The sequence below is a fragment of the Astyanax mexicanus genome, chromosome 5 (genome assembly GCF_023375975.1).
Source record: "Astyanax mexicanus isolate ESR-SI-001 chromosome 5, AstMex3_surface, whole genome shotgun sequence".
Lineage (NCBI taxonomy): Eukaryota > Metazoa > Chordata > Actinopteri > Characiformes > Acestrorhamphidae > Astyanax > Astyanax mexicanus.
Window position 1 is genome coordinate 18,545,727 of NC_064412.1, and position 24,600 is coordinate 18,570,326.

General features: G+C 36.7%; 1 protein-coding gene across 2 annotated transcripts in view; it reads right to left on the reverse strand.

Annotated features, from left to right (window-relative positions):
• Positions 1 to 24,058, reverse strand: part of oca2 (oculocutaneous albinism II) — a 144,341-nt gene extending 120,283 nt beyond the window's left edge. Inside the window, 9 exon segments of one of the 2 annotated variants that reach the window (NM_001320209.1) lie at positions 174 to 327; positions 1,972 to 2,054; positions 3,616 to 3,773; positions 4,991 to 5,063; positions 5,192 to 5,249; positions 5,594 to 5,764; positions 8,842 to 8,937; positions 18,582 to 18,832; positions 24,005 to 24,058. In NM_001320209.1, coding sequence (NP_001307138.1) covers positions 174 to 327; positions 1,972 to 2,054; positions 3,616 to 3,773; positions 4,991 to 5,063; positions 5,192 to 5,249; positions 5,594 to 5,764; positions 8,842 to 8,937; positions 18,582 to 18,811 — 1,023 coding nt within the window. In that variant the 5' untranslated portion in view covers positions 18,812 to 18,832; positions 24,005 to 24,058. 2 annotated transcript variants of the gene reach the window in all.
• Positions 24,059 to 24,600: the final 542 nt, after the last annotated feature.

The window sequence follows — 24,600 nt, forward strand, 5'->3', positions numbered from 1 at the left end:
CTTGGGGTGGGCCGCAGGCACTGCCACTACTGATGTCTTTTCTGAGTGTTATAGAATACAATCACATCATAACGCTGCAATGTTTGCCACGAGCACGCAGAAAGATATGTTTTGTAGTATAAAAGTCTCTAATAGACCCATTTCACTGACAGACTGAAGGAGCTTTACTTTACCTCAAAGATAATGAGCACGTAGACTCCAGCCAGGATCACTCCAGCTATCACCACCTGTGTTTCCACCGTTACGTACAGAGACTGGTGCGTCATCGAGAGAGGGACCACCTGATTGTCCAGAAGGGAGGCCTGAACATTTATTGAGATTGGAGCGCTGGAAAGTGTGAAAGTGTGAAATAGAAAAAGAAGTCAAAGAGAGAGAAAGAAAAATTCAATTAGTGTGACATTTATGTCTCAAAGTATACAGTTTTAGTTTAGTATTATTAGTATATAACTTTTAGGATTAATACAATTGTACAATTTGACATTGTAATTTGTTGTTTACTTGTAACATTAAAATATATTTTTTATAATACATCAACAATCTATTATAATTTATAGTTATCATTCAGGACCTGGTTTGGTAAATACATGTTTTATAATGTTAAATCAGGTGAGCTGGTGAAGGAATTGAACACATCACACACTGTCTAAAGAGACATCTATGAGAAATCTGATACCAAGCATTGTTCCTCAAGCTAGCTCACAAGAATTTATTCATTTCTTTATTTTTTCAAATTAAGGAATTAATTTTACATTTAATATTCATTTAATAATAATGTTTCTGTGATAATGTGATCTAAAGTTTTCACAAGGAAAATCTGTTATTGCTGAGATAAATAGCTTTAAATAATATGCTTAGGTGCCTAAAACATCTGCACAGTACTGTGTGTGTAATTAATTTAGGAAAATTCTAATAATATATTTAAAAATCCAATGTGTAGCCATATATCAACCACTTCTCTTTTGGGAGAAATTGGTTATTTTCTTCACTATTGATTTAATACTAGTTATTTTATTTTAATTGGCAATAGAAACAAAGGGATCACATAATTACATATAAAGAACTTATAGTTTGTAGTGTGAAATTAAAAGGAGAAATGATAAACATATAGTTATTTAATGGAAGGGCACAAGTAATGTAAATCAAATTAAGGAAAAGTTAAAAAAAAAAAAATACATATTTAATCCTCTACTTCTTTGTTTTAATCGTTGTTTAATCCAAACATAGCAAATAGTAGAGTTTAGTGTCTTTAGTAGTTAGTAAGTGTACATCTTTTAAAACATTAAATGTAAAACATAAAACATTAAATCTATCGCTATACTAGCGATCTATAGATGAGCCATCATTCGTGCAGCACACAGATTAATTTAGGGCGTGTTGGTGTGTCTTTTCTATCGTAGCCACCTTGGGTGGCTAAAACATTTAAAAGGCATGTACTTATTTTCTTAATTATTCATGGGTGCGTTTTGGGCGTGACATGACAAATATCAATCAGTGTGTTACTTTCTAGTTCCTCTGAAGAGGTGTGCTCTGACTTTGAAATGCTCCATTGAAATAGCAATCCATCAGTTAGTGGTGCACCTGTGTTTTCTGTTGCCAAGATAGCAATATGCCAGAAATACAGTATCTAAAAACACACCTCACTTCCAGACCACCATGCCCATTGGTGTGTATGTATGCACAAGCACAGTTGCTGTTTAAAGATAGGCAGAAGGTATGATAATAGACTGTTGGTGGTGTGTAATTAGAATTAGTATTCCAACACACTCTGCACAGGTTGTAAGATATAGCTGTTTACGTTCAGAGATGTGAGAATGGGTTTCTCTGGGTTTCTCTGCATCTCTGTACTTCAAATAAATATAAGTACCATGCAAAGAAATGATAAAAGAATAACTCTGATTAACTTTGTGTTAATCAATGTGGTACAATTACAATTACAGTGCAATTACTACACCCAGCCCTGTTCAAACTTACCCAGCAAGCATCTCGAATGTTCTTGTCGTAAGAATCTGATCATTCCTCTTTGAGTGTAAAGGTATGGTCCAGTTATGCAGAATCTGTTAAGATCAGACAAAAACACAATGAAATCATCCCTCATCAAGCTAAGCTATGCAATGTAGCGATGCTGCTTAGAGGGCTGGGAGCATTAGCATTAGGAGTGTTATTCATACATCACTGTCAGCTTTAGTGCAGGATATTATTCAGCAGCACGACTTTGATACTTTGATAAAGCGTTTGTTCTGCGACATTAAATAAACCTGACATCACACAAACAACTCTATAGATCATCTAAATGACAAACTCATAGATTTTGGACAAAAATCCTGGACAAGTATGGCACTGAATAATTGCTTTTGGCAGAACACTTTTCATTGTGTCCAGTATAATGCAGAATAATAACCAAGCCATTTTCATCCATTTCATTAATGTTGCTTTAACAAGGAGATGTTCGACTTCTTGGATAGTTGACATGATAATTTACATACAGTACCAGTCAAAAGTCAAGAGATTTTTCATTAGTATGTTTTCTGCATTGTAGATTAATACTACTAAAGCCATCCAAACTATGAAGAAAAAAAATTGTTTTATTTTATAGTACATTTTTCAAAGTAGGCAATTCTCTTTGTTTTGACACCTTTTGGCTGGATTTTCTCAGTCAGCTTTATGAGGTAGAGCCACCTGAAATGTGAGCTTTCAGTTAACAGCTGTGCTGAACTTGTCAAGAGTTAATTACTTGAATTTCTGAGTCTCTTAATGTTAATGTTTAAGAGCATCAGTTGTAAAGCTGTGAGTGGCTCTATTTTAGTTTTTTGACTCAACTAAGTCAACAAAGAACTTAGAAAGTATCCTTAAGTGCAGACACGAAGATCATCAAAAGCATTATGATGAAACTGGCTCTCATTAGGACCTCCTTAGGAAGGAAAGAGTTACCTCTGTTGTACAGGATAAGTTCAGCAGATTTACCAGGCTCAGAAAAAGCAAGTTAACAGTACCCCAGATAAGAGTCACCTAAATACTTCACAGAGTATGGTTTGGTTTGTTTAGCACTTTTAGGTTACTAGATAAATTCTTATGTGTTTCTTCCTAGTCTGAATGACTTATTATTACTTAGTATTTATTTACAAAGTAGGAAAAATAAAAACATTGATTGAGAATGTTAGTGGCAGTGTGTTTTTGGCACAATGGACAGCAAACAGCTTCCATGTTGTTTTAGCTGAATTGACAGAGTTAGGAGAAGTACATGGATGTTGAAGAACGTCTCATTCAAAGTAACTTATTTTTCAAACAAGTTTACTGAGACACCTTATCCACGTAAGTGTCTATGCCTTTGGTAAAATTATTTAATAAATGAGTTGAATGTATATTCTACATGTTTTAAATTAAGATTTTCTTTAAGTGAAAATAACCCTATTTAACATAGCAGCATATGCGTAATACCAAGACAAAGAATACAAATGCATTTGTGTCCCATTTTCTCTTTAGATCCGCACTTATTTGGGAGGCATTAATGGTAAATGGAAATTTTATACTTTATATATTTTTATATATACTTTATGTGGCAGTTTTTTTGTTGTTTGTTTTTGCATAGCTCATGTCATTTATCAGTGTAAGTCTCACCTGCTGAACACGTTTCCTGCGCGATCCTATTTCTACCATTTGCTCCACCTGTATCAATATGTACTCCTGAGCTGGGACGCCCTCCATTCCGGTCATGAAGGGCCCACCCACCTGAAGCTTCAATAAGGCATTATCACGGAAGTCTGTCAAATTCATGGCTGTCGGGTCGAGAGAGTCAAGGGAAACCTTGCCATTGCTGTCAATTTCATGAAAGTCATCATAATCAGATTGTAAAGACCACATGGGTGCCATTCAAAGCAGATACCACCCAGCATTTAACAGCAGGCTTTTAAAAGAAATTCCTCACCCAGCGTGAGCATAATACGTTTCCCAGCCTTATAAATGTACATTAAAGCACTCAGAGAGATAGGGCAGAGAAAGTCACTCGTCATGCATGACCATAAGAGGGAAAGCTATTTAAACAGCAGATGATGAATTTATCTTACCATCAGATAAGATCAGATCAGCCAAGTGCTTCAGTGAAATGTGTGACATGTGATATTTCCTGAGGAATGAAGTCTGGGTCTTGTATTTAGAAAATGTATCTAATGATATCCAAGACCTATAAATTAGAAGAATTATCTCTTATTCTACCAGCCAATAGTGACCAAAGCTCATGATTTTAATGGGCCTTTACAGTTTAATTTATTTAGAGTAAAAGTGCTGATGGTTTGAATGAATGTAGTTACACTTATATATCGCCTTTCTAGAAACCCAAGGATACTTTACAATTTTACACACAACCATTTATACTCAACACTCATCCACACACCAGTGAGAAGCGGCAGCCAATGGCGCACAGCGTACTCTCAACTGGGAAGAAACCGGAAGTACATGGAAACTCCACCCAGATCGGGAAGCGAACATGCTAACCACTAAGCCACCGTGCTGCCCGTGAGAGTCTCACTTTTGCTTCTGAACATTATATGGCATGCTTTCTTTTAAACAATGTTGCATTAAAAATAACATTATTTGCTATTATGTACACCAATCAAGCATACACATTGTGATCATCCCCTTGTTTCTACACCCATTATCTATTTTGGCCTTCACTGGTGGCATATTGGTATGTATTGGTATGTTTTGAGCTGATACAGTGAGTGGATCAGACACAGCAGTGCTGCTGAAGTTTTTAAACATTGTGTCCCCCACTCTATTAGACACTCCTTCTTATAGCTGCTCCACCTTGTAGATAAAGTAAAGTTGCTGCACAGTTTGTGTAGATCATCCTCCACTTCTTAATTAGTGGACACTCCTTCCCACAGGTTGCTGCCTACACAGGCGACTCTACCAATAGTGGATCGGGTTCTACCATCACCAGTGGTGGCCTTTTTATGCAGGTTCATGCATGTTACACCTTAAATGAAAAGGATACAGAAGCTCTCAGTGGATGAGACTGCAAACATCCTCCAGGGTCTCTCTCGATCAGGATACATGCTGAAGAAAAGCTGGCCATAAAGAAGCCCATGTTAATATCACAATTAAATTCATAAAGAAATATTTAAATTTGACTATGCATTGTGTTACTTATGCAAACATGTATGGGTTGAGCAGATGTGATGATTGCTAGACTTACTGAACACAGGACAACAATGCTGAAGATGGTGACGAGTTTCGTGATGCTTAAACAGTATCTGTAAAGCAAGCACAAATACATCGCATCATGCTTTGTGTTACCTTACATTTATTTACACGCAGATCCAGATCTGCACTAGAGCTGTGCATGGCTGTGTATCGCAATTTACTCAGATGCTGTAAACAAGGCATTACATACATTGCAATTGGAGAATCTGAGTAAAAGAAAGGGTTACTTTTTATAGTATTTGTATTTTTATCAGAACAGTGAGATCTAATGACAGAGTACAGGACAGATATTAAACCACTGTCAATATCAATATTGTGTATTTGACTACTATTGCACTACTGCTATATATACACCGATATCTTCTTACAGGCTTAATTTACACACACTACATACCTGAGGTTGGAGGAGAGTCTGAAATTGTGTTCACTTTTCTCAGTAGAGAAGGAACGGGAAAGACTGGTCACTTCACTGCCCAGCCGGCATCTCCTCTCCAGCTCAGCAGAGTTATCCCACAGCTCCTCTCCAGGGCTCAAACTGGAGTCATGCAGCGTCATGTAAGTTAGACTGCAGAGCACAGTAACATTACCATCAGTCTGTGCAATGCTGTAGAAGTAACACAGTAAGTAAGAAACTAGCAAATGAGCAAAACAGCATAGTGATCAAGTTGTATCTAAATCAAGTCTAAGGCCTAACAGCAGCTCACTAAGAGCTCGATACACTGATATTTTTCAGATTATCAAGTAAACTTTAGAAGCCTGAGTAAATATAAAAATCACTTTTTAAATTATCATTTTATTTATTACAGAAAAAAAACATCCAAACCAATCTAGTCCTTTGTGAAAAAGTGTTTGCCCCTAAACCTAATAACTTGGTTGTGCCACCCTTGGCAGCAACAACTGCAATCAAGCTTTACCAATAACTGGCTTTCAAATTCTTCTTTGCAGAATTGTTTAAGAGATCAAATTAGCACTACATAGCTCATACCATAAGCACATTACATAATAATATACCAGTGATTGAGGGGAAAAAAAGAAAAAAAAAAAAACTTAAAAATTAAATACGCAGGTGTCCCAATACTTTTGTGCATATAGTGTATGTTCAGCAGACCGCCACAAACACATTATAGGGGTAATTGGTTCTTGATCCAGTCTTTTGGGGTCTTTAGGGACCCCAGCTGGTTCACATTTTGTGCTGTACAAAAATCTCCTTCAGAGACACCATGAACAAACAACTTTTTGGTAATATAAAAAAACATTTGGAAGGTCTAAATGTAAAGTTTTTTAACCAATTAAAGGTTCTTCACACTCCTCCATAACCCGGTCCCCAGAACTTAGTAGGAGTTTGAGCAACACAAAAAAAAAAACTCAAACAGAAAGAGCCCATGACTCTTTGAAAAGCCAGTGGTGGAGACACCACAGCCAGCCTGCATCGACTTACAGTACTAAGCTGTGTTAGCATCAGGCAATGAACTCCAGGACCTGTTATGAAACACTCCGGAATCGGCTTTCTTATCCAATGACTTTCTATTAGCAAGAGGTCGACTGTAAGAGGAGCAGTTGATTCAATAAGATTTTATTTTAAATTAGCATGCAGTTTGGATATAGAATATAGCCTTGGATATTAAGTTTAAGAGGGCTATTACAGAGAGAGAGAGTTAAATTGAGTTGGACTTTTTGCGGTGCTTTATCTGATCTTTATCTGACACTGACATCGTCTGACCCAGCCCAGAGATTGTAATTTTAATACAGGTGTAATCCTTTGGGGCTTCAACAACTGTACATAAAAAAATTACTGGCTTTAGAGTTCACAAAGGGATATGGGGATGAACCAAGGTCAGCTCTGACGAGAAAGTAGACATCAGAAGATCAATGTATTAAATAAAAATGTATTAAACAGAAAAAAATAAATAGAAAAATAAATAAAAACTATTAAACACCATGTCCTCTATAATGCAAGTAGCTACCAGACTCTAATTATGTGTCTTTGCCTAAAGTGTTTGGAGCGTTAATTCAATTTTTCTAATTCTGTGATTAACCATGATTAATCTCAAAATAAAATGCTTAAACTTCCTTACATTTTTAGGAAGGAAAAACACAGAAAACAAATAAATGTATGTCATACATTGCAAACTTTTATTATAATATCTCAGTGTAGTTTGGATGATTTGTAAATTGGAATAGTTTAATCTGCTGAGTAAAGGTTTCAGGGAGAACCTTAGCATCAAACCTGATGAAGCTCAGACACCGTAGCTTTAACAGATAAATGGGTGGATTAAGCAGGTAGGAAAGTAAACATGGCAGTAGAATGCTTCATAATGAGTGAAAGAGAGAGAGAGTAAAAGAGAGGGATAGAGAGAAGCAACCAGAACCAGAAAATGAGAATAGGAGGGATAAGAGAGTGATGGTTAGTTAGAAGACCTTATCCATATATTAACTAAATCAAATGTAATCTATCTTCAGAACAGTAGCGATGCTGTGTTTACGTCACTAAATAAAACCTCTTATCTGTAAAAAGTTGCCAAACTTCATATAATTATACATTTTATTCTAATTAATTAAAAAACTTATACATTAGAGCGTCCACATTAATCATATGCATTACCAATGACAGCACATGTTATTACTCCTTTGAAATAATGCATGTATTCTATAGTCCCATTAAACTATGAAGCGGCTGAATCTCGACTTGAAGCTGTGTTGGGTTTAATTAAGGAGAACAAGGAGGTCGAGACCACTTTAGGATATCAAAATGCCATAAGTTACGGGCTGGACTGTTTTTGTCTTAACCACCTATTTAAATACGTCTCCCGCTGTGTTACAAAGCACTTGTTCAAAAATGAAGGTCCTTGGGTCATCTTTTCTCATTATTGGATGTAAAAACATACAATTACAGCCTTGGCCCCTGGCTAAGCTGCTCTGAGAGAGCTGGTGTAAGGCTTGTATTTCCTCCTGTCATACTCCAGCAGGCCAGTGCGATGGAGAAAGTGGAGAATGAAGCAGCACTCTAATATAGAAAGAAAATTTGTCTCTGCCCTTTTCGTTAGTTTTACAGTTGAACAGAGGAATGTATACTCACTGTTAAGATAAACTAGGCTGAGTATCAGTTTGCCTAAAATGCATTATAAAGATGTATTATTTAATTTAGTTTTTAATCAGGAACCCAATTGCACATTTAATTAAGTATTTACTTTACTACTTATTAGAAATTTTATTGTGATTTAACATAGCATTGCAAACACACAGTCCTCTGCACACATATTTGATAAATCAGTAAATCAATTTCTTACAAGCTTGATTATATTTAAACTAAAGCACGTTTGAGAGAGAGAAAGAGAGAGAGAGAGAGAAGCAGAAAAATGAGAAGTGGAGGGATGGGTAAGAGATAGTTAGTTATAAGATTTGATCAGTAACTGTTAAATTAGATTTATTTTAAGTAATTGTAAGACGATCTAATGTTATATTTACATATTCCATGTTTTCCCTCACAATTCAACAAATACACAGAAATTGTTCTTTAAAAGAATAAGTTTAAAAAACAAGTTGATTTTGTGTACATTAGGTAAAAAATTTCACTTAGAAATAAATCAAAACATGTCATTTAAAAGCTACCAATCAAATGTCATATGGTGCACTGGGGCCTACCCATCATCCTGGGAGAACTTCAGCAGTGGAGACCTCTCAGTGTGGTTGGTCAGGCTGCATTTCCCTCTGAGGAAGTTTACAACGCTGAAGTTGCGCCTGAGGACAAATGAAGAGGTGAGATTTTATGATAGCTGTGAATGATCCTTTTATAAGCCGAATATTAGCCACTGTAGAAAGTGCATTTAAAAATCAATGCTCATCTTAGTAAAGCCTGAAACTGAAGAGCACAAGGTGTCCTGAGTAAAAGTCACTTTACGCCATTAGATCATCTCATACGTTCTTATATTTCTGCACTATTGATGTGTTTGGATGGATCATAATGCAGCAGGTTACAGTACACCAGTGCAGAGGTCAAACACTGTTCCAGATACTGTTATGAGAGCAACAATTCCACCTGTATTGTTCAAATAAGTGATTCAATGTCTCACCTCACCAATTATCCATTTCAGCTGTTGCACGTTTCTCTAAAAACAGAAAGGTCTTTGACCTTCGACCCATTATCATACTCTGTCTCTCACACCGCTGTAGGCCTAAGCCTCCTATATGTTATAGGCTTTGACTGACAGCACAGGGTTGTCTAGTGATGATGGGCATCAGGTGAGCTGTCTTTAAGCTGGAAATCATTAAAGAGTGTGTGACACTCTGGGACAGCAGCTGTCTTTCACACTTCATCACTCACTGTCTTCTTGGCTTTTGGCCTGTACTTGTTTGTAGCTGAAGGAACTGTTTAATATTACACCCGTGGTTAGTCATCACCCAATTAAACACCTGTGCACTATTAGTAGACGTCTCATCACACTATAGTCACACTTTTATAGCGACAGCGCATAAAAAAAATAATGTATACAATTCTTACACAGTTCTTTAAATGCAATCCATCACCCAATATGTGTTTGATGTTCAAAGTTTGCTTCTGAATTCTAAATCATTCAACCTTATTGCAAATTAGGTTTATTAGCCAAACTGACTAACTTCCAGCTGTTTGCAACAAACCGGTCAAATAAGAACAGTATTAATAGCTCAACATAACTAAAACAAACAAAATGTCACTTTTAATGAAAACACTGTAAAAACTGTTATAACTTTTAAAGTATATTTTCCTGTAATTTCCTTTCATTTTAAATGGCTTGTAAAGTATATAGTTGTAATTTAATGTGTAAAAAAGAGGAATTCATGAATTAGCTGTATTTTACCTGGTCATTTTAATGTAAAAAAAAGTATTCTTTGTTAAAAAGACAATAGCAGCATTTTTTTATAATTGGACATAAAATTACTGTTGATATGTGTATATATAACTGTCTAGTATAGTGCATAACTTCAAAAAAATATATAAGAAAATATCTTTTTTTTTTTTTTTTTCTTTCAAAATCAATACAAAAATACAGTTAGGCTACTTAATGTGTTAAAAAACATTTCATTTTGTTTGGTTTTGGTTGTAGTTCAAATATATATATATATATATATATATATATATATATATATATATATATATATATATATATATATATATATATATATTAATTACATTGCATTCCTACTGCAAACTAAACTTCAATCAAATTCTAAGTAATATAGATCAAACATAAGAAGACAGTAACTGTCCAGCCAATGAGATTACAGTCCTATAGCATGCCATGCTTCCCTTCAGCATCACAAAAACTCATTCTGTTTTTTTTTTTTTATTTCTGTCTCTATTGAGATATTGTTTACTGCTGGCTATCACGACATGAAGAATTATATATCTTCTTAGTGATAAAAGATGTCCTGTCTTCAAGTTTCATTTACATATCAGTGGATGCCAGGACGCAGCAGACAGGCAGGTTGAATGCCACAGATCCAGACTGTATGCAGAAGATAAGCAGCTGTAATAACAGCCAGACACCACGGCTGCTGTTTTGTCAGTCATTCTGCAGTGGTTTTGTTTTATTAAGAGATATATTAGACGAGCGGGGTGTGGGGTAATGATGCAGATTTGCACATCTATCACCATCAATAGCAACAACTAGGAGGAGAACACTTTGCTACAGATAACAGTAGCGGTAATACTTTTTAACAAATACATCTAATATACGACCCCAAATCAGAAGGGTGGGGCAGTATGTAAAATGCTTTTGTAAATTTGATACATTTTAAGAGATTTTTTTTCTGGTGTCATCCCTGCAGCCTGCTACAAATTCCCAAAAAGGTGGGAATGGCAAATCTAAGGCTAGTGATGAGGTAAAAACTAATATTGCTGTAATTTTAAACAGGGGATGTCAACAGGTGATTGTAATCATGATTTGGTAAAAGAAGCTACCAAAGAGCAAAGATGTACACAGGATCTCCAGTTTATCAACAAATTCATTGTTGTAAATTGTATTTAAATTTCCTTAAGACGTTTTGTCCGTAAACATATTGAAAGTTTTGGCATATTTCTCCCTCTGCAGTCCATAATATATATAAATATTTTAAGAAATCAGAAGGAATTCAGGTTAATAAAGGCAAAGACACAAGCCTAAGGCTAACCATACACAACACGCCTTCGAAAAAACTTTGAAAATACTTGAATAGACTTAAGTCTGACCCTAAAGACAAGTCACATCCTTTTTACTCACAGACAAGATTTAGCAAAGACTCTGGATCTTGCAGGGTCACTATTTGCAAGACTGCAACTAGGTTCTTCTTTGAGATTGTTTGTAAATAAAATGTAATTTATTTATAAAAGATTACTAGCTTTTCCACTTTGTCATGGTATAAATGAGAAGACATCAATAGGACTCTCTTGCTCACTCCACAAATTTGAAATTTGTCTGCGACAGTGAAATCACTTGAAAATCGTTTGGTGTAAAGTCGGTATAAACTAAAACGGCATTGCATTAAGAACCATCATTGAGCAATAGCTGATAGAGTCACATGGGCAATGGGTTACTTTACATTTCTTTTTCAAGCAATACAATGCAAAGTTACATTCAAATTCAAAGTTATATTTACTTTACTGTGCAAAACACGGGGGAAATTATTATTTCAGGAGTAGGGAAACACATGTGACTAAAACTACAGCATAAAGGCTTTTAAAACACAAAGTTCTCACAGACACTAGTATGCAAAAAATAAACGTTTTAATTAAACTCAAACTCTTCAAGTTCTTTCAGTATTTTCTAGTAGTTCTTCTAGTTTTTATCACCCAATTTAGTGCTTCACCTTGTTAGTCAACTTCGTTAATGGAGACATCCTGCCACCTGGCTGTGCCTAATTACCAAACACACAAACACACGTCCACAAATGCACACGCAGACACAGTTTTAAATGTTAATGTAAATAAAACTGCTGATATTAAAATCTGTCTAGCTGACATGACCCAGGCAAACAAACAGCCAACATGTTAGCAACTTACAGTGAAGGATAAACATGATAAACTCCTGGAACTGGCAAAACACCTGTGCGAGTCTTGGTGCTGTTCACAACCAGATGGAGTGATAGCAGAGAAGGCCAATCACAGATTAGCGAGAGCCATCAGAGCCAATCAATGAGCTTGTGGGAGGTCACAAAGGAAAGACGGCTTCAGGTTGAGCGTCTATTTTCCCCTTGGTCCTAGTGCCTGAATAATTTGCATTTAATATAGCAAAAAAACATTGTTTTTGGATGGACCTAAACTGCCTTTTGAAAAAGTGCCCCACTTGGTGGTAAAAATAAAATAAAGCAAAGCAGAGAAGAGGAGATGAGCAGACTGGGGCAGCATTCCCTCATTTTCTCTCAGTAATTAAACACAGACCCGCTCTGATCATCCCTTAAACCTCCGCAGATGAAGACATGTTTATTTACATAAGCCAGACGTTAAGACTCCCACTTCAGACTCCATTAGCACTTCAATAACAACAGCAAATTGAATAGAGCCCTCCTCAACAACGAAGAGCGGGGCTTGGGTTGAGAGTTAACACGTGCTGAGACTCAGATAAACTCAGGTAAAGAGAGAAATCCTGCAGACCTGAAAAGAAAGAGGTTAACCCTCCCTTCCATTCTCTTCAACATTCAAGCATTAGGCTGCGTCCAGAAACTTTTGCTACTCCTCCATTCCTACTCCTCCTTTCCTACTCCTCCTCTCCTACCCCGAAAGAAGGCGGATGAATCGAGGAGAGGAGAGGAGGAGGAATGGAGGGAAGGAGCTGTAATTGGGGAAATGGGACAGCTGATCCCTTTTAGTTAGGATGTTGACTACCTATGAACTGAGCCAATCACAACGCTCACTTTCAGCACATGCCGGATACTGCCCAGCCAATCACAGCTATACAAAAATAAAAACGAGAGAGATCAAGCTTCAAAGTGCAGCCTGATTAGCCAGTGATGAAGGTTGCATATGTAAATATTAAATTATTTTAATAGTTAAATATGATTTCATTGAATGTAATAAAACAAAAAACAAATATTAATAAATAATATTGTAATAATAAATATTATATTTTGCAGACATGTTGAAGTGAAAAAATATTAGATTAAACAGCATCAATGGAACATTACTATCACACAGCTAAATATTCAAATATTCCAATAAAATCCTGCTTACTCCCAGGCATTTTGGACGCATTTCTCTGGCCAGAGATATATATATATCTCATGTTACAAATATGGGATCATTTTTATTGATCATACAGCTTATCTAAACTAAAAATTATATTACAGCTTTACTGGCTGTTTAGATAGATAAGGAACCTAGTTAATCAATATGCTTATGACGTATATTTGTGCGTTCCCTTCTCCATTCCCATGTGCTTTGTGGGCGTGGATGCAGTGATGTCATTCAAAAATCCTTAAAAGTCTTCCGGAGTAGGAAGCTTTTATGTTCCCTTCGTTGGAAGCCTCCTACAGGAGAATTTTAAGCGGCTTCTTTCGTCTCCTACGGTATTCGGACAGCCGGTAAGATGGCGTCACAAAATCAGTTTCCGGGTCACGGAGGAGAGGAGGAGGATCGGTAGGAAAAAGGAGACACTTTTGGGGTTTCTGGACGCAGCCTTAGTGTGATAGAGAGAGAGGGGAAGAAGCCAATCACGTAAACGCTTTTTGATGTCAGTCACAAGGGGAGGAGGGGGGCATGTTTTAAATATCGTAAAAAAAAATCGAATTGTGAGCATACACCCCTAATAGATGTTAAAAAGCCATTAAACTCTAAACCGAAACCGAAATGTGTTTCTTTAAAGTAATTTAATATCAGTCCTGCTTTATATCACTAGAAACCTTTCATAACCTTTAAAAAACACTTTTATTGTGGTAATTTCAGCCTCTGCAGTGCTCTTTTAGGTCAACTGTGCTATAGGCGTGTATAATGTGGCCATGTAATTTGGTACACAGATACATCACAATATGCAGACAAGTCAGTCAATAATACTGCCCCTCTGCTGACGTACATCCATCTGCGTCTCACCGCTATCAGAGGCACACTGCTGCTGCTACTGCACCTCAGCCAATCAGCTCTCAATGCTGCCCTGCCTCTAAACCCATACATCACCCATCACAGTAATCAGCACCAATCACAGCCTGATCAGATCCACACCACAGCACTTTCCAGCACTGTCCACTACTTCCTCACATCCTCTCACGTACAGCAGCAGACAGTACAGAACAGTGCCAAACAAAACAGCTGCATGTGTCTATGTGTGTCTGTGTTTCAGAAAAGCCATTTTTAAGTGTAGCCTCCTGGAGACCCCCTAGTATAGCTCTGGGTATAGGAAAGCTTAAACAGGATATTTGCAGGCCAGTAATCCCTCTCTATAGAGTTACACAACAGAGAGCAGATTTGAAAATTGTCAGCTCAGTGCAGTACAGCCTCATCTTACTGTGTCTGATCACTGTACACTACTACATCAGCACAGCAGAGACACGAGAACAGTGAAAAGCACCAGTATGAACAGTGAGGAGACCTGCCGTCTCCTGACACAGCTAAACTTTTATAACTGCACCAGCACACTAATCAGAACTAAGCCCAAAGCAGCACATTCACATGTTCTTATTATATGTTATACAACTGCCACAGCTGAATTAGGTCAGATTAAATGGCTGTTTTGTAGAACAAGAAATAGACTCAGAGACTATTAGACTATTGAGTACATTGAGGAAATTCCTAAAGCATTATTTTCACACAAAAAACACCACACAATCTTTCTTTAAATTCACATATTAAGCCAAATGTAAACCAAATACATTACAGAAAGCATGGAAAATAATTCATTGTAGGAACTTGACAATCAGCTATATAAGGTATATGAAATTTCTGTAATTATTGGCAACCAATCATAATAAAAGTCAACTGGTTATCAGTATCAGCACCAAAACACAGATTAGACAATTTGTACTATGAATACTTCACATTCCCATTCAATAAAGAAAACACAACCTGCAACAGAAAAATCAGTCACAAAAGTTTAGTTTAGATTCTCTGCCTGAGCCTGAGCAGACACAAATGAACAAATTAAGTAATAATTTTTTTGCACTAGTTAAAATGTCATATTCGCGCAGCTCTGGGGCTTCTCCACTTGTCTGCATTATGCACACGACTTGTAGCGCTGTGTGTAGCTGTTCTTAACAAACATTTTTCTTTAATAATAGGTCTATGCTTCTTCAGTGTTGCAATGTAAATTACCATCATTCTGAACAGATTTCTGTTTAAATGGGGATTGCTAAGACACAGGCCATGTGCTCCAGTCTGCCTGAAGCTCATCACAAGACATAGCTGCAGCTCTTTAAAGGACTAACAAGGCTTTAAGCACCTCACTGTGTCTTGCATATTTGCACATTTCAATGATTTTATTATTGTTTCAGTTTAATTATGCATGCTTTGACCTGTTACAGGGTAGAAGCCCAAAACTGGAAGAGACCCAAAACTGTCTCTCTGCAAATTTAACCTGCTTTAACACATTTACTACACAAATCACTGAAAAAAAAAGTTTCTCTCATATATAGACATTTGGCCAACAATATAAGTAAACAACACTTAAAAAAAGGAATCCAGCCCAGTGTTTAATTTGTTATTTTTGTGATGTTTAATGTGATTTTCAATTTAAGGCTAGGTGAAGCAGAACACATGGCAAAATAATATTTGATGTTGAGCGATACATAACAAATAGCTAATTTTTTACACGTCAAGGAAATCTTTCTTACAGTTTGACTTTCTGGGACACGGCCTAAATTTCCTTTGGGATACATAAAGTATCTATCTATCTATCTATCTATCTATCTATCTATCTATCTATCTATCTATCTATCTATCTATCTATCTATCTATCTATCATGAACACATGACAACATAAAGGTTAAAAGTAACTAAATATTAATGCTCAGCCACTCTTACTCCCCTCTCTCTCTCTCTCTCTTTCTCACACACACACACACACACACACAAATATTTACTATTTACGTTATGTCAACCACTAATGCCAAGTGTGAAGATTACCATTGGATTCTGCACAAGCCCAAACAAACACAGCCTTTTACTACATTAATGCTATAGTAATGTGACCCTTGCCTTTGAGTACCAACCCTATTTCAAGTAGATTACCTTCTGCTTCAACTAAAAGCTCTTGTGCAAAATAAAGCTTGTGCAAAACTAAACTCCACCTCCCTGCTCCTTCCACAACAATAAACAATGCACTCAAACTACAGTACCAGACGGAAGTCTAAGTCTCTATAAAGCTACAACAACCCTGGAATAAAATGAATAAAATCAATCAGAAACAGATCAAAAACTGTCATGTCTGTGTAGCTGCACTAGACTTTCTAACTGGGGGGAAAAAACAAATCTCCAAACAACCAGGACAGGAGACATCTCAACATGCCTGTCATGTTGCACAGCAGGGGTACAGAGACAAGCATTAGCTGTCTTTTTCCATTTAAAACTCAAATAAATTACTATGTAATCAGAAATAACAGAAATAACTGTCTTATTTAAATGTATTTTTTTTATCAGTACAAGAGTTTGAATCCCTATCACAACACGCAACTTGTTAAAGACCTCATCCAAATACTACACCAAAGAAAAATAAATGTGAACTGTTTATAGAGAAGAAATAAGCAAAACAATTTCTGTGCTGACAGAAATGCTATTCCCTTATATCCTGTGTTTAGGACCATTGTTATGCTTACCAAGCTAATGTACTGGTTTTAATTTTACCCTAGCTCTGATAATCTTGATCATTCCATCTATATCTTCCAGAATTAATAATAATACAAAATATGTTTTCTTTCTCAGCCTTTATAAAGCCAATACATGAATATGATTAATATAATGCTTACCTGAGAGCTAGATAGCTGCAAGAACGCTGCATACTTATACCGGATTAGCTTTACTGTTCAGATCAACCCAACCCTCTGACATTGCTTTTGTTGCCCTCCGTGTCAAATAGATTATAATGCCGTGCTAGATTAAGGGCTCTGAATTCTGGGCCCTATTTTAGCAACCTATAGCAAATCGGTCTATTGCAGATTACGCAGCTTGATTTAGGGCGTGTTCGTGTGTCTTTGGTATCGTGAATGTGCAAAAAATCAGAGTGTGTTACTTGTCATTCCCTTTAAGAGCTAGGTGTGCTCTGACTTTGGCATGTTCATATCTTAAGAGCTCGGTGCTTTGTGCGTCTTAGCAGAGGAAACCAACCTGCATGTCCATGCTGCAAAAGTGCACCTGCAGCTCATTTAAGGGAACAGTAATGTTATTTTGTTCTTTATTATGTTTATTATTGAGTGAAAAGCTGGGTGCACCTATAGAAATTAACTTTAACAGTTGACTGTTGACAGGGTTTTAATCAGTCAGTGGCGCACCTGTGCCACTTTCCGCCGCCAAAAAAAACACGTCAGAAATGTCCCTGAACACACCTCATTTCCAGACCACAACACCCATCAGTGGAGATTTATTCCTAAACTTCCGACACTATTTTGATGGCATAGATACTTAGCTTCTGAAAAGTTATTTAGTTAACATTAAAGCATTGTGTAAGCATACTGCATTTTTTTTGAGACAGTCAATTTCAGCTAAGCTAGCATCAGCATTCCTGTGTCTAGGTCAGGGGTCGGCAATTAAGTTTGGCTGCGGGCCAGATATTTTCCAAGCCATTACGTGGCGGGCCACAAAAAAAAAATTCTGTTTTGGAAAATGAAGTGTAATAGGATGGAGTGCTACAGACTAGCATCTCTCCAGCCCAGAGGGTTGTTGAACCCAATTGCAGAACTGTTGATCTCAAAGCAGGTAAACCCAAGAAAAAGGGAAAAAATAAAAAAATAAACACACTGCTTCTCAGGCTGGACAAACCCATGTCATCACAGTCGCGGTCCAATACACTACCGCTGCTCCGGCTAGTGTATTGGGACACAACCAGGAAAAAACACCCTTATAAGGAGAAAGGGAGCACAAGATCGGGCAAAAAAACGAGAATAGGTGGAAACTAAAGTCAAGCCGAGCGTGACAAAGAGACAGGGGAGGGATGTAAACTAAAGCTCGCCATAGAAGCATCATATTGGTAACCTCTGATCTATGGGTTGTGTCTATCCTTTTTTTTTTTTGGGAGGGGGGCAAGGCCATGAAGAAAACACTGAAGAAAGGTTCTATTTGAAAAGAGCTAACAGGTGGGATATATGCTTCTGCTCCATTGCAGAAATAAAGAAGCAAACATCAGAAACCAAACACATCTTAAAGAATAACTATCATACCTAGCCTCAAGCTAAGCAACTCTGAAATGCTACAGTTCAGTTCACAGTATAGTTTTGGCAGTGGGCGGCAGTACCTGTCCTCCTGATGGACGTCAGTGTAGATGATGCGGTGTCCGGGGGGCACGGCGGCGGCCTGCAGGATCCTCTGCGTCTCCCTTCTCTCCGGAAAGCCCTCCAGCAGACGCAGCTCGTCAAAGTTTCCAGCCACCGTCTCAGACTTCCGGTGAGGCACCCTGCCCTGATGACCCTGGGCTCCAGTCTGAGACATCTCCATCTCCAGAGTGTTCTTGTTCTCCAAATACATCACACCTGAGGCCTGCAGACACTGAGAATAGAGGAGCATTAGACTGATAGACATCTAACAGAGACCTGCTGATTTAAACACCCTCTCACTGAACTGGATTGAGGACACTCATTACTTCCAGCCCTCCAGTATTCCCCTTCTTATAGTGAGAGATTGTTATACCTAGAAATGAGTTGATTAGTTGATACAGTTAATTAGTTACACATACAGCTCTGGAAAAAAAAAATAAGAGATCACGTCAGTTTCTGATTCAGTTTCTCAGATTTTGCTATTTATAGGTATAGTAGATGTTTGAGTAAAACTAACATTGTTTATTCCAAATAAAATATTGTCATTTAGAGCATTTCTTTGCAGAAAATGAAAAAAGGCTGAAGTAACAAAAAAGATGCAGAGCTTTCAGACCTCAAATAATGCAAAGAAAACACGTTCATATTCATAAAGTTTTAAGAGTTTAGAAATCAATATTTGGTGGAAAAACCCTGGTTTTTACACACAGTTTCACAGTTTTCATGCATGTTGGCATGTTCTCCTCCACCAGTCTTACACACTGCTTTTGGATAACTTTATGCCACTCCTGGTGCAAAAATTCAAGCAGTTCAGCTTGGTTTGATGGCTTGTGATCATCCATCTTCCTCTTGATTATATTCCAGATGTTTTTATTTTGGCAAAATAAAAAAAATCATAATTTTTAAGTAATCTCTTATTTTTTTCCAGAGCTGTATACTCACACTCTGTTATCATGTGATTTACTATATTTTGACCTATGATTTACTATATTTTTACGAGAATCCTTTTCTGACACTGTTTCTCATTGAGATACCAAAGTTCATGAATATTAATATGAATTCAGAAGCATGTGAGATGGTTCTTTATGGAATCGAAAGTGAGTGTGTCACACTTTCTGGTCTCCCTCCTGCCTCTGTTGATCTGTGATCTGAACTTTGATTCCCATGGTCCCCTTCTGCCTGAGGATACATCACTTGCTCCACATCCTCAAATTATGAACAATTTCCCTGATCAGCTTCACCTGAATGCTGATTTAACTTATCTGTGACTTTGATGATGGTTATGCCATGTTGTTATAAACCCTGTCTGTTCCAGTGTCCAGTGTATCTTTGCGAAGTATTGCTAACCCTGTCAGTGCCTATTAAGTGTTCATTCATGTTGTTAGAATATTGGAATTTTGATGACCGACTTATGTTCCATACCTGGGGGCCAATAATTCCTTAGGACCACAGTAAAAAAAAAACAACAACTGCTTCATATTACAAGATATAAGAAATTAGATCATGCTTAGAAAAAAAGTTACAGTTACAGCTGTTGATTCTATCGTGAAGTTCTCAGCAGGTCACAGACTTTTTTTATTATTTAGTGATGTTATTGAAGTCCCAGCTGCCTCACTTCAAGACATTTCTGAAGTGTTTGACAGTTCCACTGTCTGAGTGGCTGTAAACTCCCAGACCAGGAGCACAGAACTATCCCAATTAAAGAACTAAGAGTCCCTCAGGACTCCCACCTCCTGACCTTCTGTCTCCGTTTCTTTCTGTCACTCGCTCACACACACACTCACACACCAGCAGATTAGTCTTCAGACAGGTAGGACAAGATATAAATGGTGCAGAGGGGACTTCTGGAAACCCTGCTAATGCTTTTTTTTGGAGAAAGAACGGCTGCCGTGATAGAGGATCATAATTTTTTTTCTCGTTGTTTGGTCGATTGTGTGTTCAGTCATAACTCGAACTTAATGCATTTTAGAAGTGCAGCTAATCCTTTCAAAGAAGGCTTGGCCTCATTGGCACACATCACATTTTCTATTTATTCCTTCTGTAAGACACACGTGAATACCTTCATCACACACTCACTTGCTCACACTTGGGTTGAAAGACTGGGTGACTGGGATATGTGAGCTTAAGCTGAAGGATTAATTTCCACATGTGACTTTAAAAAAAGAAAGCACCAGCTGGAAGACATGTGAATGTATGCTATATTTCCAGGAACTGCACGTTCTTCTTAAGAGGGCAATATCACATGAATCGCATGGGGGGAAAGCAAGCAGAGGGGGGAAGAATTACACAAAAGACCGTGGAGGTTTCTGTATGATATAGAGTATGTTTACTATGTAACTTTAGCTAACATTGAATGAGTAATTTAATTTATTTGTATTGGTCATTTATTTGTTGTCCAAAATTGTATACAGTTTAAAAATGTGTAAATTTAATAGGCCCATTAATAGAACCCTGAGGAGCACCACAAAATCAAATAATCTAAACAGCAACACAATTGATTAAATTTTAGGATTAATAATTGAATCAGCAAGCTGAGTTTTAAGAGGTTAAGTTCTTTCAATGTTATAACAGTTTTGCTCTGCTTTAACTCTTAGTAACCAAATACTAACCCTTAGGCTGTAATAAAGGTTACGGAGCATACAGGGTTAAATATGTTTTTAGGCCTGGCTTATTTAATTTACAAAATGTGTACTTGTCTTTATTTTTTAATAGATGTTTATCTAAAACAATCAACTGCTGTTCTACACCCAAGTCAACTAACTTTTAGAGCTAAAAGGAAAACAGTGTTCTTGATCTGCTTCTCCTGAATACTGATTCAACTCACCTGTGACTGGTTATTCTGTGTGTATATAAACCCTGTCTGTTCAAATGTATCTTTGCAAAGTAATGCCAACTTGTGCATACTGAGTATTCATTCATTTTTTAACTCTTTTGTTTTTGATTCTCTCTGTCTTATGTTTTGTCCTTTGACTCATTTGTTTGGTTTACTGGTTTCAACTCACTGGTTGTTCACTCGGCTTTGAAATATCTCATATTTTAATTTTTGTTGTTTGTGTTACACCTTTCTTCATTACACCCCCTTATGATATATCTCTACAGTATGTTTTCAAATAGTACTTTTTAGGGTATGATAAAGGTCACAGGCATAATGGGTTAAATAGGTTCTTCAGGCTTCTATACTTTATAAGACCAAAATAAGATTTTTTTTTATCTTACTTTCTGATGTTTTTGGCACCACAACCACATACATAGGTATCAAAACCTTTATAAAATATTTTTTTATCAACCTTAAGAATTTCATTTGGTCTTCACAAAGAACTAATTAATATACACTTAACAGACCCACATACACACAGAGTCTCGTGACTCTACTGTACAAGCCTTGTGATAGGATTCTGATAGGATTGGATGGAGAAGTGTAAAACAGCTCCTTCTACCAGCCTGAAAGCAAGTCATGAAAGCTGTCATGTAATGCTCAGTGGACCCCTGGCTGGTTCGCATTCTTCTTTCTAAGAAGTATTTTTTTTCTTTTTGCGTGATCCCGGCAAAGCTCTTAAGATGGTCATCCTCTAGCACGAGTCCACAGCAATGACGCAGCTACAGCAAAGCCTTTAGCCTGAGGCCCACAGGCCTGACTCTTAGACACAGTGACTGAGCATTCCACACACACACACACACACACACTGACGGCAGCTTTTTTTTTTTTCAGCTGTTCACTGTGTTGGACTCTGGATTGAGCTGCAGCTGTCTCATTATCTATGACCAATCGTTTGGTTTTGTTAGCGCAGCGCCTCTTTCATGGAACACTCCCCGTGGCGTTCAGGCTTCAGTGCCAACACCAATCGGAAAGGAAAGCAAGGGAAATCAGTGGAGAGAAATAATGAAATCCATCTTTCAGGCTGGTGTGATGCTACTAATCGATGAAAAACCAAAACACTAATGTTTGGACAGTGATGAAGTGAGGAGCAGATTGACTCCTGCAATGCTGCCAGAGGAACCAGATTAGAGTTGAGAACTCACAGCAACCTGAAGACACATCCAGGAGGGCTTCATTAGTAAGCTGTGATCATTTCTTTTATTTCCCTATTCCTTATTGTTGGCAAATCAAAAGTTCTCCACCATGAAATGAGCTACCGTAAGAGGGAATGAGCCACCGTAAGAGGGAGCCCTCGAATCGTGTGTAGTTGAGTGTATGTTTCAGTATCCGTTACAAAGGTATCGATATACATCTTGTTGCACAAAATTAAATACAATACAGTTGACATTGTCAAGTGGCAAATAAAAGCATCTATCAATGTATCAATCAATGTACAGCCAAAGTCACAGCACACCCTTTAATTTCACAAGCTGAAGGCAGAATAACATGTCTGAATACCTCAGGAAAGAAGGGGGGAGGGGCTATTAATAGGGCTATGTTTGGTAGCCATCTTGAAAGTGGCCATATTTCGTTTCTGAAATAAAGGGGTGTCCTACAACTTTTGAATCCTGTAAATATTTAAACACTGTTATTAAAATATTCTCAATCTCTAATAATAAAGCAGGAATAATATAATATATTTTATTTGCATTCTTAGCTGTTGCATGCAAAAGTTTAGATACATTTTTTAATGCACACTTGAATTATTTTACTATACACTGTTTGAAGCATACAAATATTACTTAAAAGTTGTTTAAAAAAAATCTAAACAATAAAGGGTTTGTTTTTTTACATTTAACCAGTCTGGAAATTATTGTACTTATTGTACTTTATTTTTCTTACTTTATTATTGGATTTATTTTATTGAACAAAAGTAAAGTGTTTACATTTTTGTGCATTATTTTCTTGCATAGTATTGCATTCAATTTAATAAAAAATACATTTAGCTGAAAATGCAATATTTGTTCATCATTAGGAGTCCAAATATTTGCATATGAATGTCCTGTTTCTTATAGTTTTACAAAAGAAATATATCAACGAAATATATGAAATGAACAGAAATCACACATTTGAGCCTTTCCAATAAATTTCTTTGATAACGTATTTTTTATTTAAACTTTACATGCGTTTATAAACAACAAAATATATATCTTATTTAAAGGGCATTTTATTTATTATTTTTTAAGTGGATTTCCCACAAATAGGTGAAATGATTAATATATGATAATTCATTAAAAGGGCTCATTTACTAATATAATGCAATATTTCAAAATAACCTTTTCCTCCATAATAAACAACCACTATGTGTGAGCGCTATTGAAGATACAAAGTTAAATTTGTTTTACTAATCAATTCGTGCAGAGTGTAATTATCCCAGCATCCTCCCTTACTTATGAAGAAAATCCATATTTAAAGTATTAAAGTAAGTGTGCATGAATTAACCATTGATCATAACAATTATATCACTTAGAAAATATAGGAATTGATTACCTTTCAGAAGTAAAAATGGACAACGATGATGTAGAGACTGCAATGATGATAATGCTGATGATGAGGCAGCTGGTAATGATGATGATGATGATAAAGATGATAGTGGTGAATATGAAGATGATAATGACAATAACTCAAAGTAAAGAAAGCTCCAGACTGAAAAGCTTAGTAAAAGCAAGTTGTTTTAAAGGTGCCACATATTGGAGCAGAGTTTGTGGAGCTGCTGCTGCTGCTGAAGAGGAGGAGGAGGAGGAGGGTGGGAGGCTGAACAGGAGAAGAGGATTGAGCTGCGCTGAGAACAGGCTTTAGGTGGGAGACGGAGGGAGGAACCAGCTCTGCTCACTGAATATTGACTACAGGAGGATGGACCTATTACACTTAAGCCCTTTAAGCGAATATTAATATATCAACCATTCTTGGGAGAAATCAATTATTCACATTTTTTACATTTTATTCTTTCTTTTTACATAAAAAAACTACAATTTGCTTTATTTAGACTAATATTAATATTTTTCATTTATTAAGACACTTAAAACAACAACTTACATACAACAAATAATGAAAAAAAGTATAAATTGTTAAATTATTAAAGTATT